Below are 20,011 nucleotides of genomic sequence, written 5' to 3' on the forward strand. Positions count from 1 at the left end.
ATTTTCGTCATTGTAGCGAAACATTTGCGAAGAAAATATTTTCAAAACACCAACTACTAACACCCCCCCCCCCCCCCCAAAAAAAAAAAATCTGCAAACTTTCAATCGCTCAGTAGAGCCCTAAAAGTGGCCTTGGATTTTGACGGCAATAGCATACTCTCTAAATTTAAAACAGTCAAATTTAGTGAGTAGATCGACGCAGAATCTCAAATATGTACTTTCATTATACTGCCTCCTCCATACATTTTGAGTGAATTCAGAATTTTTTTTTTTTTTTTTTTTTTTGGGTGTTTATAATTGCACGATTATTACACCCGTGGCTAGAAGGGTTTAGATTTGGTTTATTAGGTTGGTGCTTTTAAGTAGGGTTATAAATTTTTGGATTTCAGAAGGGTTATCTGGAATGGTCATTGAATTTGGGTCTATTTGGAGAGATAGTCTTGTTTGCTGTAATTTAGGACAGGTGAATAGTAAATGTTGGATGGATATAGGTTCATTTTCACAGAATTGACAGGGGGGTTTCGGAATTTTTTGATAGAGATGATTGTGTGTGATTTTAGAGTGACCTATTCTTAGACGGGTTATAATTATTTCTTCTCTTCTGTTTAGGTGATTAAGGTTTTTCCAGGGGTAGATTGTTTTTTTGTGCTGAAAGAGTTTGTTTGATGTCTGTGATGACCAGAAATTTTGCCATTTAGAGTGAGTATTTTGTTTGAAGAAGGATTTTATATCGTCAGGGGTGAAAATGGTGAAGGGAGGGGGGATAGTGGCTGATTTTGCATAGGTGTCAACAATTTCATTTCCTTCAATGCCGACATGACTAGGAGTGTACATAAGGTGGATGGTGTGGTTTGAATTTTGGAGATCTAGCAGAATTTTGTGAATATTTTGAACAATAGGGTGATCAGAAAAAATGTTTTGTATGGATATCAAGGAGCTAAGAGAGTCACTTAGTATTAAAAAGTTTTTGTTTTCAAGCTGAGTGGTGGATATGTTCAAAAGACAATGGTAAATTGCAAGAAGTTCGGCAGTAAATATTGAAGAGACCTCATGAATTTTAAAATTGAAAATTTTTTCATTTATTGAAAAAGCATATCCTGTATGTAGGTTAGAGATTTTGGAACCATCAGTAAAGCATAAATTGCATTCAGTGTAGTTTGATATGAGTTCAAGATAGTGGCTTTTGATTTCTAATGGGGAATGGTTTCTTTTTGGATAATTTCTCAGTTGAAAATCAATTTGTAAGGGTTTTAATAGCCAAGGAGGGTATGTTATGGGTTTTTGGATGAGATTTTTGAGATCAATTTCAAGGTTTTTTATTTCAGAGATGAACTTAGCAAGTGGGTTGTCATTTTGTTGGAAATGATGTAAGCTGAATATTGAGATAAGATTTTGGAGGGGATGTGATGGATTAGCTGAGGCTGATGTAATGAATTTATTTGCTACTAGTGATTTTCTGAAATCTGAGGGTAGTTCTGCAGCTTCACAGTAGATGCTATCTATGGGTGAGGAGTAAAGAGCTCCAATGCAAATTCGTAAAGAAGAATTTTGAACAGTTTTTAAGATATTGGCGGTTTTATTGGAAATTTTTGTAAAGCATGGACTGCCATAGTCAATTTTGCTGCGTATGAGAGATTTATATAGATGGATTGTTTTCAAAACTCCTTGAAGCATGATTTTTTCCTCCAAAAAAGAAAACGTTTTTTCGCTATTGTGAGCAAAGTAGGTGGGATGGGGGAAATTTTTTTGGCTCCACCATTTCTCTTAAAGGTGCTCAACAATACAGATTTTTTTTCAAAACTCCTTGAAGCATGATTTTTCCCCCTGAAAATTAAAAGACGTTTTTTCGCTATTGTGAGCAAGGTAAGTGGGGTGGGGGAATTTTTTGGCTCCAACATGTTTTTTAATGGTACCCAAGAATGTTTCATCAAAATTTCAGAAATCCGGGGACAGGGACATTTCACCTATTTTACCCAGGAATACGCTTTCAGCTACCTTGATACTTGAGCAAAAAATACTTCCGCGCGTGTATGTAGTTTTAGGCGCGGTAGATTTCCGCCATTTGTCCATATTTTTGGAGAAAAACGTAAAAAACGTGGTTTCTTGAGTGTTTTTTGAGCTTTTGAGCTTGACCCACCATTCCGAATGGCCGGGTGATGATCTCCGTAGAAAGTAGACCTAAAGATACATATTTGACGAAAAAATCGTTTTGGTATGTTTTTTCGTTCCGGAGTAATGTCGAAGTTTTCTTTTGTCCCCTTCTCCCCCCGTGCAATGAAAATTTCTTTAAGAATTCATGGAGGTACCCTCATGTATACTCTAACTATATTCGTTTACAGAATAAATTTATCACAATTACGCGTTGATGCAGAATTTTTCCCCTGATAAACGCCTTTTTTGGCCCCTGTCTGGGGGGGGTGAGGTGAGGGGTGGGCTATGAGCCCAAAATCATTGTTTGGGGGTACTAAATATACCCTGTGAGTTTCACCAAAATTCAGTTCAAGTTTTTAGTTTTTAGTTTCAGTTTTATTTTTTTCAGTTCAAGTTTTCAGTTTTTAGTTTCAGTTTCATTTTTTTCAGTTCAAGTTTTCAGTTTTTACTCGTAGTTTCAGTTTTACTTTTTTCAGTTCAAGTTTTTAGTTTCAGTTTTCAGTTTTGCTTTTTTCAGTTCAAGTTTTCATTTCAGTTTTCTATTTCAGTTTCAGTTTTCAAAACTTTTCTTGAAGTTAGAGGTCTGCGCCGACGGAAAAACAGCGGCGGCGGCGGCGTGAATCGGCGCGCCGGCGTGGCCCACTACGCCGATGAAACAAGCCTCAAAGCATGCTGAAAAATGAAAACACTGAATTTTCTTCGTTTATTGTTATGTGAGCACTAAAAAGTGAATTTTTTTGAGGATAGGAAATCTTCTTCTGAAAATATTGATTTCTAATTTTTCTACAAAATACAAAAAAGTGGCTAGAATCAATGAAAAGGACTAAAATTGACGTGAAAAGAGCCCAACGCCGACTCACGCCGCCGGAAAATCGTCGGCGGCGGCGGCGGCCAGCGGCGCGCCATCATGAATTCTTTTCGGCGGCGGCGAGTCAGTCCCTCAGAAATTCATCGGCGGCGGCGGCGCAGACCTCTACTTGAAGTTCAAAAGGAAATGAAAAGAAAATTATTTTCTTTCATGAATTTTTTCATACACTAATCTAATTTGCTACTTGGCAACAAAAACTTCAAATTTCAAATTCAAACATTTCAAACTCAAAAATGTTGAATAAATATGCAGGACTGTGCAGAGAAAATCCGGGCCTGGGGGGCTGAAGAAAAGACAAGTTATGCTATACTTGCAAGAAAGATTGCATCATGCTTTTGCCGACAAAAAATTGTTATTTTGCCACAATTTTTTTTTCAAATTCCGCGATCCCTGCCACATTGGGCATCCATCAGCGTTTTTCACTAAATCACCAATTGGCTGTGCGACGGATACATAGAGCACGCTGCTACGCGCCGAAACGTAAAGTTGAAAACGGGTCCAGTTGTACAGAGAGCATAGAGAGAAATCACGTTTTTTAATTTTTACGCAAAAACGGTAGGGTTTTTTGCTATTATGTATAAAACATTATTTTCAGAGAATTTAATTTCCGATTTTTTGGTGTAAAAAAAATTGAATTTCGATAATTTCTTTCACCCGCTTTCAGCATTTCACAACTTTTTAATCGAATTTCTCCGCGAGTATTGCAGCTAAAAATCTGGTGATTATATTAATGTAAAGAGGAGAAAATGCTGATTACTGAGAACATTGAAAAAATTGGGATTTACTGGTATTGAAAACGGGTGAAAATTGTTACACGAAAACTGAATTTGACGCGTTGTAAATCGTCCTCATCCACTCAGCAATTCTATCAACTGCTGCTTGTAATGAAGTAATGGCCCCATCGTAATCTTCATTTACTGAGAGAATGGCCTTGTTGTCGGCAAATAGTGCAGCTATTATTCCATCTGGGACTGGAATATCTGCCATGAAGAGGAGATAAAGGACCGGAGATAAGACTCCTCCCTGCGGGACCCCAGCTTTGCAGTCTCTCCAGGAGGACAGAGCATCTCCCTGAGCCACACTAAACTAGCAGCCTTCGATGTACGAGCATATTATGTTGTACTTGTTATTCAGGCACTTGCAAATTTTATGCTTTAGGCCCTGGTGCCAAACTCTGTCAAAGGCCTGAGCAACATCGATGAATACACCAGCACAGAATTTATGTTCTTCAGGTGCACAGCTGATAGTATTGGTCACTAGGGTGGTTCAAAAATCACTTTTTTATAAATTCAAGGTGAGCACCCCCTTATGTTGTTCCTTATGGTTAAAAAAAATACCATTTCAAGCATTTTTCAAAAAATTAATTTTTAGAGGTGGCGCATCGATGTTTTGTATTTTGTAACTCGGAGCGCGCGACGCTGGCGTTACTCCACGACTCACTCGTGGCGCGGCATCCGTGTTCGCCCCGGCGAACGCGTTTTCAAATCAACTCCAATAAAATGTTCGTTGCATTGCAGTTGGTGTACGATCTTAGTTTTCTGCCATGCTTCTGTTCAGTATTCTCCTTTACAATGTGTTATACAGATTAAAAAAATTATAGTTTTCCACTTGTTTGGCTCTTTTTTGACAAATGTTAGTTTAATTCCAAAAGGAGAGAAAGTGGGGCTCATTTTTCTGTTTGAAATGAATTCAGGGATGTATTTTTGTAAGAGACAATGGTAATGAATAATTGTAAGATCACTCCTGTTCTTTCTACTCGTTAGTAGCTTTCATTACTCAGATTCGCTTACCTGAGACTTTAAATGATTTCATTCTTTTTGTTTCGCTTCAGTGATGCATAGTTACCGGTAATTTAAAATTGGGTAACTTACCAGTAACTTACCGGTAAGTTACCAGTAATTTAAGTAACTTATAAATTTTCACTAAAATTGTTCTGAACATCAGAATTGAGATGAAGGTTACCTTGAAATCATCCAAAACATCCAACAACTAACAGAACTGGGTAGGGACTTTTATCTCTCAAATGTTTTCAAAATTCCTTCAAAATTATTAAAAAACAAGTAAAAAAATACTTGATTATTGATTTTGCTTAATTGCTTTTCAATTTAAAAATAAAAATAATCTTGCTGTGAGAACTTGAAATTTGAATTTTGAAGGATCCACAGTTTTTCATGAATTTCTATTACAGTACAAAAAGAGAACTGAGAAGAGAACTGAATTAGCCAGTTGCAAGTTGCAACTTTGCAAGAATGAAATTAAGGCAAAAAAAAACACATTTTCACAATCTCAACACCAATCATTTCTCAAGTTCAAGTTCAAACCACAGAGTATTCAAATCAAACACAAAAAAAATGAACACTTTCGAAGATTTGTAATAGGTACTAGGTACCTATCTACGTATTAAAGTAGTTGAGTAAATAGTAATCTTTGACTATATAATACTGGACTGCTAGCAGTGATGAACGTGACGGGTCCAACATGTCCGTTCTATAAGGCTCTGTTTGCATCCTCTCTCACCGCACTTCAGTGGAATTCGCCCTAGTTGTTTACGCTCACTTGGGTGATTCCACTGAAGTGCGGTAAGAGAGGGTGCGAACAGAGCCTTATAAACCGGAATAACGTTATACATGTTGGCCTAGTGACGTTATCAAATTCACGTGTAATTTAACTAGGTGCTAGCAGTCCAGTATTATATAGTCAAAGATAGTAATACAATACAGTGTGCTTTGTATCAAGAGGTTCAACAAAATTAAAATTTACACACAATTCAATTCATTTTTGATTTCACAATTTATTCATAGCCGTATAATAGGTCCTCTCACAAGAAGTATGTACCTACTCTCTAAATTTGAAACAGTCAAATTTCCCTGTTAAGAAGGCAAAATCCAAAATGTCATCACTGAAATAAAAAGTGAAAACAGAAAAAGTACTGCAAAAGTCAGTTATTTAAAATTTTTTACTGCCGACCAAGCTGACCACAGTAGTTTTTGACAATTTTGACTGATCAATACAGTACCAGCACCTACCTACCTACCTAAATAATTCATTTTTGACTGATCAGTTCAGTAAATAAATAATTCACTTTTGAAGTTTTGACCAGGGCTGTTAAATTACCGTAATTTATTCGCTGGTAAAATACGGCGGTAAAATACGGTAAAATATGGTATTTTACGGTAATTATGGTATTTTACTAATTTGGATATGAGGAGTTATTTTTTGTAGTTTGACTTATTCACTGAAAAATGAAAATCCAGTCAAAAACTATGGTTTTTAAGAAGCCAGAATTTTGTCATACCCTACTGTTAAGTGCCATGCAGTAAAATTTGACTCTTTTAAAATTTAGAGAGTACAAATTGTAACTTGTTGTATCTGGACAGCTACAGCAGTACATGCAAACATCAAAAATTACCCTTGTCAACATTTTTGTTGAAAATTTATAATTACCACGGTACCTAACTTATGGTAATTTATGTCATGGTAACTTACCGGTAACTTACCGGTAAGTTCTCAGGTAAGTTACCGCGGTAAGTTTCCATGCATCACTGTTTCGCTTCATCATTTCGTTGTATACAAACAAAAAGCAAAATTTGCACTTCGAAATTCCTAAAATTCATTGCTGAGAAGAAGATTACACCAAAGTATGACTGCGTTCAATAAAATTGTATCCCAACGCCATGCAAAGAACGTATAAATACAAAACGCGTTCGCCGGGGCAAATACAGATGCCGTGCCACGAGTGAGTTGTGGAGTAACGCCAGCGTCGCGCGCTCCGAGTTACAAATGAAGGGCTAATTGTGAAAGTCGCCTTAGTCAGCAGTGATTTTTTGTACAAATCAATGAAAACATTGTTGTCCTGCTTCAGTGATAATGTAAAAGCTTCATGGTCAAGTATTAAAAAAACATCTTCAACTATCCCAGAATGCATTACAATACTCATTTTTCCCTTTAAAATTGATGAAATATGAAAAAAAAATGTTTAAAGTTGTGTGAACAAAAAAATGACTAAGGTGACTTTCACAATTAGCCCTTCAAATACAAAACATCAATGCGCCACCTCTAAAAATTATTTTTTCGAAAAATGCTTGAAATGGTATTTTTTTTAACCATAAGGAACAACATTAGGGGGTGCTCGCCTTGAAATTAAAAAAAAAGTGATTTTTGAACCACCCTATTGGTCACCCTGTGTAGTTAGTCCACCGTCGAGTGTTTGCACCTGAACCCAAACTGGAACTCTGGTATTGCTCTCTCAAAAGTTGGAGCCAATCTCCTCAGAAGTAACTTTTCGATCAATTTGGATGGCACTGAGAGGAGCGAGATTGGCCTGTAGGAGCTTGCACTTTGAGGGGGCTTACCAGGCTTACATATCATTATGATTTTGGCCCTTTTCCACATTTTAGGGAGAATGCCAAGCCTCAGTATTGTATTGAAAATGATCGTCAACAGCACCAGTCCCTTCTTCGGTAGTTCCTTCAGGATTGCACCATTAATGCCATCAATACCTGGACCTGGTGCTTTTCTACAGCTTTGGTCTTGAACTATTGCGCTTGCAATCTGCATTGGTCTGAAGAGAGGCAAAGGTGCCTGTGCTGGGCTTACCAAGTTGAGTGATGGGAGGGGAGGTGAGTCCATTTCATGTGGCTGGAACACCGTCTCTAGATGATCCGCAAGTGTTTCAGCCCTTTCCTTGTCAGAGCGAGCCCAACCTCCATTCTCTCTTTTGATGGGGGGTGCAGATGCTTGTGGGCGTTTCAGCTTCTTTGTGGCCCTCCACAATGAGTAATTGGAGTCCTCACCTGGGGACAGATTTTACAGGTACCGAGAGAAGGACTCATTATCAACCTCGCATAGCATACAGTCAAGTTTTCTAGTCAGATAGTTGAGGTGTTTTTTATCTGTAGGGGATCTTGTAGGATTCCATTTGCGCCGAGCTGCACGCTTCTCCTTTAACAGCTGTCGAACTTTGGCTGGATATATGGTGCCTGGGCTGGTGTGGGAAGCCACAGGGGTTGCCTGTCTAGCTGCTGACTGTACTGTCTTGGTAAAGAGATCAACTGCACACTCAAGGTCGTCCGCATTCTTTAGGCTGATTTTTAGGTCAACTTCTCCATCAATAATGCTCCTGTAGCTGTCCCAATCCGTCTGCTTGGAAGTTAGCGCCTGCCTCTTGCCACATTTACTAATTACTCAATTGCTAACTGTGAGCACAACTGGCAGATGGTCCGATGAAATGTCCTCAACTGTTTTAACATCAGTGAAGAGCTGAGATATGCCCTTGACAACAAAAAAAATCGAGCATGTCTGGTATTTTGCTCGGATCAGTGGGCCAGAATGTTGGAGAATCTGGTGCCAGGGTCCTCAAATTGAGAGAATCAACAGTTTTTGAAAGTTCACGCCCTCTAGGGTTCATTAGTCAAGATGCCCAGAGAGTGTGCTTACTATTCCAATCACCACCAACGACAAAGTGATCACCCAGAGCTGACAAAAGCCTTGTGAAATGTTCATATGTAGTTTTTACACTTGGAAGGCAATACACAGCTGCCACAGTAAGTTTCCGATGACTGTCTTCAATGACGACACTGGTAGCCTGTATATACGGAGTACAGGTTTTTTCAGCTTCATAGTGGGCAATGCTGGAACGAATAATCACAGCTGTGCCGCCACGTGCGTTATTGCTAGGGTGTGCTGAAGTATAGACACAGTAACCATATATTCTCATAAATGACCATTCAGTGAAGTGGGTCTTGGAGATTAAAGCGCGATGTCTATCCGATGAGTCTCAAGGAAGGTCTGCAGTTCGTATTTCCTCTTTGCCAACCCATTGGCATTCCATGTAACAATATTTAGGGCACTACTCATTGGGGTGGAGCGGAAAAAATTTATAGTCTTCGATTTCGCTGAAATTGAAGTATGTTGGAGATTTTGAGTTGAAATGACCCCAAAAAATTTTCAGCCCCGCACGTGCCCCTGCGGTGGAACTGTGGCCCCCCAAAGTAGGGTCATTTTGGAAAAAAACGCTGTTTTTTGGATTTTAAAGCACCAGTCCCCATTTTTTCTGGAAACGGGTAGGACTCAAAAGATGCGATTTGAGATGACGAATCGAATGGCGTAATCGGTTCTTTGATTTGACCCCCGCTAACCCCTCCCGATTTCGTTTGAAAAGTCGCGAATCAGCGTTTTTTTGCCATTTTAATTGAAAATACAGTCGATTTAGACTTCGAACGCGATTTTATGATTGATTATTAGTTTTCACATTGAAACATGTGAATCTAGCTCGTATCCCAATCTCTATCCCTCCCCCCTTTCCTGAGGGTGCCCACCCCCACATTAAAAACTCCCTTACCACCTTGAATATCGTTCCAACAAGAAAAATCACAGAGTAAAAGTTGTTTTTTGAAAAATTTTCTACATTTTGGTTCTAACAAAAATTTCATTTGGCGCCGCCCTTGGGCCCCAAATTCCCAAAAACCATTTCCAAAAAAAGTCAAAATCGCGTTTTTGACGTTTTTACAAAAAAATTGTAATCAAGAAACGTGGACATTCTCAGAACTATATTTCTCATTTATAATTTTGTTGATTTTAAAAAAATAATGAAGGTTGAGAAGCAATTTTGAAAGGAACAGTTCAAAATGTTGATGTGATATGCCTGGAGAGGGCTGCATGAGCGGGGCAGGGGAAATAGAAAAATGAATAAGTACCTAATAAGTACTTAGTTCTGAGCCAGGGATGAGGCCCGGCCCAGGACCAGGACTCGAAACTCGAAACCTAACCCACAAAGCCCTGGCCCAAAGCTCGAAACCTTTTCTCTGAAAACCAAGCCCAGAACATGAGCCCCGAAACCCAAACTGTGATCAAGGCTTTTTGGGGCTTTTCGGGGCTTGTAAATTTTGAAAATTTCTATTGTAATTACCGTTCTGTGCATCTCAAAAGTCAAAAAAGATGATTTTCAAAAAAAATTTACAGCTTAAGTAAGCAAAAAGTTTGATATTTTAACTTTCAAGGGGTTTTGGGTACATTATTTTATTCCCAAGCCCAGAATGTGAGCCTCGAAACCTAAACTGTGATCAGGGCTTTTGGGGCTTGTGTGAATTTTGTAAATTTCTATTGTAATTGTCATTCAGTGCATCTCAATTCTCAATAGTCAAAAAAGATGATTTTCAACAAAAAAAAAATCAGAACTTCAGCAAAAAGTTTGATATTTTAAGGGGTTTTTGGTACAGTAGGTACCTACAGTAGGTATTTATATTCTGTACGTAGTTCATTGTTCATTGAAAAATGTACTTGAAAATACGAAAAATTTGGACAGTAATTAAAAATTCCAAAAAATTTACTTAATTCTGATTGAAAAAAAAAACAGTTTCATTCAAATAATTTTGAAAAAAAAACCAATGGGAATCTGCCCTGCAATTTTTTTTTCAATAAAATTACAATTTCAAGCCCCAAAACGCCCCGGAAAGCTCTGAACGCTTCATTCAAGCCCTGGACACTGTGCCCTGAAACCCAAACCCAAGCCCTGCATAATTATTTCTTCACAATTTTTGAGTTTGAAATGTTTGAATTTGAAATTTGAAGTTTATGTTGGCAAGGCAAGTCAAGTAGGAATAGCAACTTAGTCATGCAAATTCATGAAAGAAAAGAAAAAAAAATTCATGTATTTTTTTGAACCTGTTGTATGAGTAATAGGTGCGTACAGAGAGTGAGCTAGTTGGATGAGTCAGAATTCGAGGAATAGGTTGAGGAGTGAGAGAATGAAAAGTAGGACACTCAAACATGACGATTCTATATCGTTTATTAATTTAGTACATAGCCAGCTAGACCATAAGTATGTACTGAAACAGTTTAAGAGTTGAATATTGTACATTATACTGAATACATCGTTTTGGATAGAACCAGCCTATTATTTCATACGACAGAATTGGCACCCAACAAGGAAGAACCAAGCTAAATACTCCGAGAATAATGGTAAATAATTCGTTGAATTAATTAATTATCGAGTATTATGATTATATTTGCACCATTCGCGTAATTATTATTATTTAAATCATAAGTGAAGAAAAAGCACCAAAAGTGAATTTTCAAGAAATCTACCAAGGACATTTCTGAAATTTTGAGCAAAAATCCAGGACCAGTAAACCTCAAGTTTTTTAAAAAAATGATAGGAGATACACCAACTACAACCAAAACACTCATTTTCCATCCAGGTTCATTTTCTGGCCTGAAAAATACTGCAGATGAATTTATTCAAAAATTTGAACTATATGCCAGTATAAATGATTGGGATGATGTGAAAAAATTCAAATACTTTCCTGCCTATTTAACAGATTTGGCATTAAATGTTTACTATAACATGGACAAAAATGAAGTGAAAGACTGGAAAAATTTAAAAGCACAATTTTTATCAGAATTCAATGGCAGTGCAAGTAAAGATTTGGCTGAAATGAAATTAATGAAGAGAAGCCAAGGAGAAAATGAAAGTATTTTGGAATACTTGACAGATGTGATTAAATTGTGCAAAATTTGTGAAGAAAAAATGGAAGAAAGAAGAATTTGTAGGTTTATCCTAAAAGGCCTAAAACCTGAGGTAATTTCTGCAATTGGGATGAGAGAAAATGGAACTTTGAAACAATTGAGGGAAAATATCCAAAAATATGAAGCCAACTTGCAACTAATAGGAGAAAAAAAGGAAACTGAAGACAAAATTGAAAAACTAGTAAATGAAATCAAGACAATAAAATCAAAAATCATGGAAAATGAAAAGAAAAGTGATACTCCAGTAGAAAAAATAATTCATCAAACTGTGAATAAAATCAAACAAACAACAAATTACGAAAATGAAGAAACTAGTTTAGAAAAAATTATTGAAATGACTGTAAATAAGGTGAGTGAAAGAAGAGGCTATAATTACCAAGGAAATCAAGATAGAAAATACCATAACAGGACATACAGAAATCAAAATTACAGAAATCAAAATAGACAGGATGATAAAAATTCAGATGATGAAAGAAATGACCAAAGAAAAGATATACCATATTGCAGATACTGTAATCGCACGGGACATGTGGAGAAAAATTGCAGAAATAAATTATATTGTGAAATTTGTGATCGCCTTGGACATGATACAGATAACTGTAAAAATGAGTCAAAAAACTAGATAAGAAAAGGCATCCAGTTCCTACCAAAACTCCAGTATTTTACCTACACAATGAAAAATCAACTGAACATTTTACAAAAACTGAACACTTCAACAGATTCACCTTATTGAGGTATTTTTCCGAAGATGAACATGAACAAATTAAAAATACCATAGAACAGAACAAGGAGAAAATTATTCACAAAAAACTAAAAAATTCTGGAGTAAAAATTCACCACATTGAAAAAGCAAACACAATTCCAGTACCAAATTTGGAAATACCTATCTACATTGATAATAAAAAATACAAAGCAGTGGTAGATACTGGCAGTAACCTGACATTGATAAATGAAAAGTTAGTAGGTGACCATGAAAAATTAAACAGTTCAAATACACAGCTACAGTGTGCAAATGACTCATCTATGGTGGTAACAGGCATGATTAGGAAAACATTTGCATTAAATAGAAAGAAATACTCGGCAAAAATGAATGTTACGAGAGGTTTAAGCTCAGACATTATACTAGGTGTAGATTTTCTACTCGAACATGCCGCTATACTTAGTTGATTTTTCCAAGAAGATTATACAAATAGGAACTGGAAGGAATGCCATTCATATACCCATGGACGAGAGGTGGATTAATTTTTTCAATAGACCACTGATAAATATGGTCAGCAATAAAATTATATCAACAGACGATATAATCATCGGACCAAACAAACGTAAAGTATTTAATCTAGATATGAATGCTGAGCTGGCAGAAAATGAATCAATTTTAATTTTGCCAACTCAGACATTCCATAACATAGCTGGAATAAGACTAATTACCAACAAAGAAGAGATAGGGGAGTGGAAACTTGAACTACACAATTACACCAACATACCTCAACGAATTTATGCAACACAGCAAATAGGCCAAGTTCACATTATTAAGCAGGCATATGAAATGAAAACTGACGTGATTAAAACAACACCAAATGAAAAGGAATTTTCAGCAAATGATGAAGTGAGAGATAATGAAGGAAATATTATCAATATTTCCAAAAATCTAAAGACAGAAGATAGGTTGAAAGTAATCAAACTAGTTGAAAAATACAAACACCTATTCACTATGAACTCACTGGAGGTTAGCAAGGCTAATGTGGACAAATATGAATTGAAAGTGAGAGATGATGAGCCAGTAGCCTCAAGATCATACAAATTAGCTCCTGTTGAGAGGAGAGAAATTTGGAGGCAAATAAATGCTATGGTTAAAGCAGGCATTTTGAGAAGGTCAAAATCCAACTACTGTGCTCCAGCCTTCTTAGTAAAGAAAAATGGGAAATTTAGATTTATCAGCAATTTTCAAGAGCTGAATAAAAAATTGATCCCAGATAGAAATTCTGTTCCCAGAATGGGAAATATTTTCATGGCACTTGAAGGAGCCAGAAAATTTTGTATTTTAGATTGTAATTCAGGTTTTCACCAAATACCTATCAAAGAAGGATCCAGATATTTGACAGCTATCATTGTAGATAACCAGATTTTTGAATATTGTAGGCTACCTCAAGGGCTTATGAATTCGCCAGCAGCCTTTAGTAAAATCATAAGTACAGAGCTTGCTGACTTACTGTATAATGGAGTGGTAGCTTACATGGATGATATTTGCTCATATGGAAAAACCTTTGAGGAGGCTTTAAAAAATCTCGAGCTGACACTCCAAAGACTTGACAAATTGAATCTTAAACTCAAAACTTCCAAATGTAAGTTTTTCTATGATGAAATTGAATTATTGGGCTATAAGGTAAATGGAGAAAAAATCAAGCCTATTGAGAAAAATACTAGAGCAATTCGGAATTTTCCCAGACCAATCATAGTGAGAAATGTAATGTCATTTGTGGGAATGTGCTCTCATTACAGAAAGTTTATCAAAAATTTTGCAAAAATTTCAAGTTGCCTATCTGAACTCACCAAGGGTGATGTCAAACCTACCACAAAGGTCAAATGGAAAGAAGAACATGAAGAAGCATTCCAAAAACTGAAAACCTTATTAACAAGTGAGCCAGTTTTGGCAATTTATAAAGAAGAGAGAGAAACGATTGTAGAATTGGATGCTTCAAGCATAGCTATAGGAGGGGTACTTTCACAAATTAATGAAAAAACTGGAGAAAAGCACCCAGTTGCTTACTTCAGTAAAAAGCTCCAACCTAGGCAGAAAACATACTGTGCTTATTACCTTGAACTTACAGCACTGACAGAGACAATTCAACATTTTTGAGAGTATTTGTTTGGAATTCATTTTACAGTGTTTACTGACCATGCAGCTTTAATTTACTACACAAAAGCCAAAGAACCAAATGCTAGAATGGCTAGAATGATTCTCAAATTATCAGAATTTGATTTTGATATCAAACACAAACCAGGAAAAACGAATGTGGTCCCAGATATACTAAGTAGGGTAGAAATACCTGAGAAAGAAGAAGAAATACCCACAGAAAATGTAATCCAGGAAGTGAAAAATGAAGAAAAACAAGAAAAAATTGATTTTAAAACAGAGCAGGAAAATGATGAATTTTGTAGAAATGTAATGGAAGCCAAATTAGGGAAATTGAAAAGCTCAAATCCAGATTACAAAAAATACATGAGAGGCAGTAGAAGATATGACATAAATGAAGATGGAATTTTGGTATTTCACCAAAAAACACCAAATGGCCTAATTAAATCAATTGTTATTCCAAGAAAATTAATTCCAAAAATACTAGAGGCTCTCTATGATAACCCATTTGGGGGAGGTCATTATGGAATGAATAAAACTGTTGAAAAAATCCAGAAAAAGTACTACTGGACAGGAATAATATCAGATGTAAAAAATTACATCAAAAGCTGCCATTCCTGCCAGCTAAGGAAAAAAGATACTGGGAAAAACCAGTGTTGGCGTCCCATAACAGTAACTGTAACGAAAAACGAAAATAACAAAATTTTTTTCGTTACAGGTAACGGAACTGTAACGAAAACGTTATTTTGATCATGTGATGTTGTGTAACTGAAACGTAACGTAACGATATTTTTCTTGATGTAACGTAACGAAAAACGAAAAAATTCTGTTACCTTTTTTGTTATTTTTTTAGTTACAATATTTTCAAGTTGAGTCAAAAAATGAGATTTTTTACCTTCCAAGCTTGACTTTTTCAAAAATTCCCTTTTTAATAAACGTAATTGTATCATGATTATATCTGTAACGAAAAAATGTAACGGTATTTTTTTCGTGACACTGGTATTTAAACCTTTTGGTTCCGTTATTTTAGCCATTTCTGTTACAATTTTTCGTTACAAATGCATTTTTCTTTGAAAATATCATCAATTCTACGTTGAAAAAACGTTTCTGTAACGAAAAAATTGTAACGGAAATAACGAAAATAACGTAACGAAAAAGTTCAAGTACCGGTGTAACGAAAAATACCGTTACAGCATTTTTTTCGTTACAAGTACTGTAACGAAAAAACGTAACAAAAAAAATGCTAATTTTGTAACGTAACGAAATAACGGAACAAAAAAAAATATCGTTACGCACAACACTGGAAAAAACTAGGATTATTGAAACCAATTGAAGTGAAAAATTGTGAAATTTTTGGACACCTGGAGTTGGACTTTGTTGGCCCACTCACAAAAAGCTCAGGTCATGAATACATCTTAGTAGGTACTTGCCAGGCTACAAAATTTGCCATAGCAAAGCCTGTATGCAGTGCTTCAGCTGAGAGTGTGATAAAATTTTTATATGAGCTCATAAGTATCTATGGATGCCCGAAAAAAATATCCTGTGATAATGGAACTCACTTTAAAAATTCAAAATTTCAAGAAGTGTGCAAAAAATTAGGAATTGAGTTAATTTATAGCTCTAGTTATTCAGCTCAGAGCCAAGGATCAGTAGAAAGGAAAAATGGCACACTTTGTAGCTCCCTTTCACATTACGTAAATGAAAATAGTACAAATTGGAGTGAATTTATAAAATTTGTTGTGTTTTCCTACAACACCACTCCAGTAGCTAGATTTAATGGATTGAGTCCATATTACATTTTATATGGACAACAACCCAATTTACCAATTGACAACAAGCTTGGATTAAATACAAAAGATAAAAAAGACAGACAAGCCCAGATAGATGAAATCCAAAAAATCAGAAAAGAAATTCCTGAACTGATTTTGAAAAATCAGAAGGAATACAAAAAGAGTTACGACCAAAAACACAGGGAGGTTTTATACAACCCTGGTGATCTTGTACTCTTGGAAAAACCATGGAAACATTTGGGAAAATTGAAAACAAAATACACAGGACCTCATAAAGTACTGAAGAGAGTAACCCCATTAAACTACCAAATTGAAGTTGATGGAAAAGAAGATACAGTACATGTAAGAAGATTGAAAAAATATATTCAGAGAAATCCAAATCAAAACTGCTGAGAAAATAGGATAAGAAATGAATAGGATTACAAATAGGTTAAGAATTTTAATTTTATATTATTATAAGGTTCCACATAATGCGCAGTGTGGATAGAATAAGTAGACTAGAATTACAATAGGAATAGAATTTTAAAATTATAAAAAATTAGAATAAGAAAAATCAGCAGAAATGTAGGCCTACAGAAATAAAGAGAGAAATAAGAGAGAAATAAAGAGAGAAATAAGAGAAAAAATTAGAGAGAAAAAGCTATCCACCTTTATAGGTGAAAAAAGCAAAAAGAAAAAAGAAAAATGACAAAGAGAGAAAAAATTAGAATACCTACCTATTAGAAACTTTAGTATACCTACTATAAGTTTGTGTAGAAATTTACTCAAATATGACAAATACCTATCAAGAAACTTGGACATGGTATGGACTATCTGAGGCCCTACCATGACAGAATGAACTAGAAGGGAGGTACTAGGGGAAAAGTAGAGTACCCTATTACCACAATCCCCAAAGGTCATCTGATCAGAAATCAGATTGTAAGTTGTAAATATACCCATATGGTTACTAAGTTATATTTTTTAGTACCTATCCATTGTACATAGTTATTTCTATGGAAAAAAACTGGTCACATTTTATAAATTGGTAAATTATAATAGCATGAGAAATTATTCAACCTATAATTTTTAGTTCAGTTTATTTACTCATTATTTGTAAACAATAATGTTCAAAAACTGACCAGAAAAACACTGTTTCATTTTAAATATTCTTGTTTTCATTTTATAAGCATTTTTTTTTACCCATAAGCATCAAAAAAAAAAAAAAATGTAAACTGTTTGTAAAAACTTGGCATAAGATGTTTAGAAGTATTGATAAGTGAGGTCACTTATTTTTTAAAGGAAGAGGTAGATGTTGTATGAGTAATAGGTGCGTACAGAGAGTGAGCTAGTTGGATGAGTCAGAATTCGAGGAATAGGTTGAGGAGTGAGAGAATGAAAAGTAGGACACTCAAACATGACGATTCTATATCGTTTATTAATTTAGTACATAGCCAGCTAGACCATAAGTATGTACTGAGACAGTTTAAGAGTTGAATATTGTACATTATACTGAATACATCGTTTTGGATAGAACCAGCCTATTATTTCATACGACAGAACCCCAAGAAAAAAATGATGAAAACTTGAACTGAAAAAATCAAAACTGAAAACTGAAACTAAAAACTTGAACTGAAAAAAATAAAACTGAAAGCATTGCATAAATGTGCAATATGCCCAGATGGGCCATTGATTTTCGGCCAATTCTTCACATGTGCGCACAAACTTCATTTTTTTACCCACAGCACTACAATATATTGGTTGATAAGGTATGTATGTACTTACCAAAAAAAAACAAAACAAACATTTTCATAGCAGGATGAACTGTAATACTAGAAAGATGGGAAATTCATAACCCAATCTTACAATCTTTTAAAATTTATACCACTGACCAGCGACCATAATTAGAAATAAAAATCTATAATGTCTTTAAATTTTTTGATTATTCTCTACCAGTATCAAAATGAAATTTTTTAGATTACCTATCAGTTGTGATAAGCACCTATTTGTATTTCAGCGAACTATCACATGGCTAATTGATAGACATAGGTACCGGGTGACCAAGAATAATGGGTTTTGAAATGTTCTGATAAGTCAAAAAGGGAAAAAAATTTCCCTAAGTAAAAATTGGAAAATGGAGTAACAATCGAGAAAAAGTGCTTTCGAATTATTGTTTCGATGCAAAATGAAAGATTATTTCGTGTTTCATTGAAACAATCACTGAAACGCCCATTTCTTACATGATTATTTAATTTTATAATTTTCATCGTGGGAATTTTCTCTCCCTTTTGATAACATCAAAATCCATTATTCTTGGTCACCCGGTAGGTTAATTTTCTACAAGTACCTACCTATACCTAGGTAGTATCAAGTAATATGCTTAGGCATTTATCACAATAGGAATTTCAATCAAAATTTTGTGATAATTAGCCGTACCTATTAGAAGAGAAAGTTTGCAGATGTCCTAAAAGTTCTTCGATTGCATGTGCTAGAAAATGAAGTTAATTAATATTTGTAATTTTTTGATTATGTACGCTGTAATGTACTTGATAAACTTTTTTCACGTCGTTAGGTATCAGTTGTGATGATAGTTTGATTAGCTAACTTGGGTCACAGCTCTTATAAAAACTGTAAAAAAGACCCATTTTTGTTCAAATTGCCAAAAAAAACGAGGTTTTGTCAAATTTTCTACAAAATCTGTTTTTTTTTGCGCCCAAACCCTAAATCGATCTGTTTTTTTTTTCTTTCCATAGTTTGCCTCAAAATCAAATTTTTGAAATGATAGAGCAAACAGGTAGGGTGGGAATAAAAATCATAATTTCCGAAGTGGGCCATTCTGAGGCGTTTTACCATGTGGGTCTTTTCTCTTAGATCCGACGCTGGGAAAATCCTACTGAATTTCTGGTAATGTACCAGACTTTTGAAAACATGGAAAACATTTCAGAAAATGTTGGCATTATGTCAAACTTTGTTTTTTTCTGACTTGAAAGAACCGGAAGCAATTGATATGAAGTCTAGATATTTTTAGACGGTTAAAAACTGAGAAAAATTTCACCTCTCCGACATTTTGGGTAGCCAACATTGAAGTTGATGTTTAGCTATTATCAAGCCCGTCTTTTGAAAATCTGGAAAAAATTGACTGACTTTAAATAAAATTGTCATGAATTCTTACACGTTTTAGGTACATCTAACCTCAAAAATATCTACTAAAGTAGGTCGTGGTTGTGTTTCAGTTTTTGAAAAAAAAGTTGCGAGAGTTCAGAAATCTGAAAATTTGGTTATTGGAGCGTATCTCGTACTCTATGAGACCAAATCAGTCCACATTTCGGATTTGAGGTTAAAATGCAATAAATATATTACCAAAAAAGTCTTATGCTGATCTTAGGATGCATTTTCCCAAATTCTGGGACCTTAAAATCAAATTGGCCCTTCATTATATTTTTCCTGCAAAGTATGTGTTGAGAGCTTTGGATTACCTAACCAATCAATTTTCCAAGTACATGTGTGCCTAGTTTGTAAATTTTAGCTTTCCTTTTTCATTGATTTAAATTTAGCGGAAATTTTCGCTCCACAACTCTGCTCAATAATCGATTCAGAGGATCGAAAGTAAGGCATAAATATCACGTTTCACTGTAACTACACTGTTTCAATTTGTAAAATTTCCATTCACTAAAAATTAAAAAATGCACTCTAGCGCCAGAAATTTTGCAAACTAATGAACTACATAGGTGCCTGATGAATTTTCGCGTGGTCCAGTTCCAAAAATGTTTTGTTGGTGGAGCAGCTGAGATTTAAAAAAAGATGCATATTGAATAGGTACCGCTTCTTGAATAATAAAAACACCAA

General features: G+C 35.3%; 2 protein-coding genes across 3 annotated transcripts in view; both read right to left on the reverse strand.

Moving 5' to 3' along the window:
• Positions 1-18,084, reverse strand: part of LOC135841769 (uncharacterized) — a 41,121-nt gene extending 23,037 nt beyond the window's left edge. Inside the window, exon 1 of one of the 2 annotated variants that reach the window (XM_065358937.1) lies at positions 17,951-18,084. In XM_065358937.1, coding sequence (XP_065215009.1) covers positions 17,951-17,978 — 28 coding nt within the window. In that variant the 5' untranslated portion in view covers positions 17,979-18,084. The remainder of the gene's footprint in view (positions 1-17,950) is intronic. The other variant, XM_065358938.1, reaches the window with a different exon arrangement.
• LOC135838685 (uncharacterized) lies at positions 261-1,674 on the reverse strand. Its single transcript, XM_065354417.1, has one exon. It carries the CDS (start codon positions 1,672-1,674, stop codon positions 331-333), a length of 1,344 nt encoding a protein of 447 aa, XP_065210489.1. The 3' UTR covers positions 261-330.
• Positions 18,085-20,011: the final 1,927 nt, after the last annotated feature.

Source organism: Planococcus citri, chromosome 3, assembly GCF_950023065.1.
Source record: "Planococcus citri chromosome 3, ihPlaCitr1.1, whole genome shotgun sequence".
NCBI classification, from domain to species: Eukaryota; Metazoa; Arthropoda; class Insecta; order Hemiptera; family Pseudococcidae; genus Planococcus; species Planococcus citri.

Excerpts from the sequence above, each read along its gene's own strand:
- LOC135838685 (XM_065354417.1), bottom strand. The coding sequence starts at position 1,674 with ATGCTTCAAGGAGTTTTGAAAACAATCCATCTATATAAATCTCTCATA.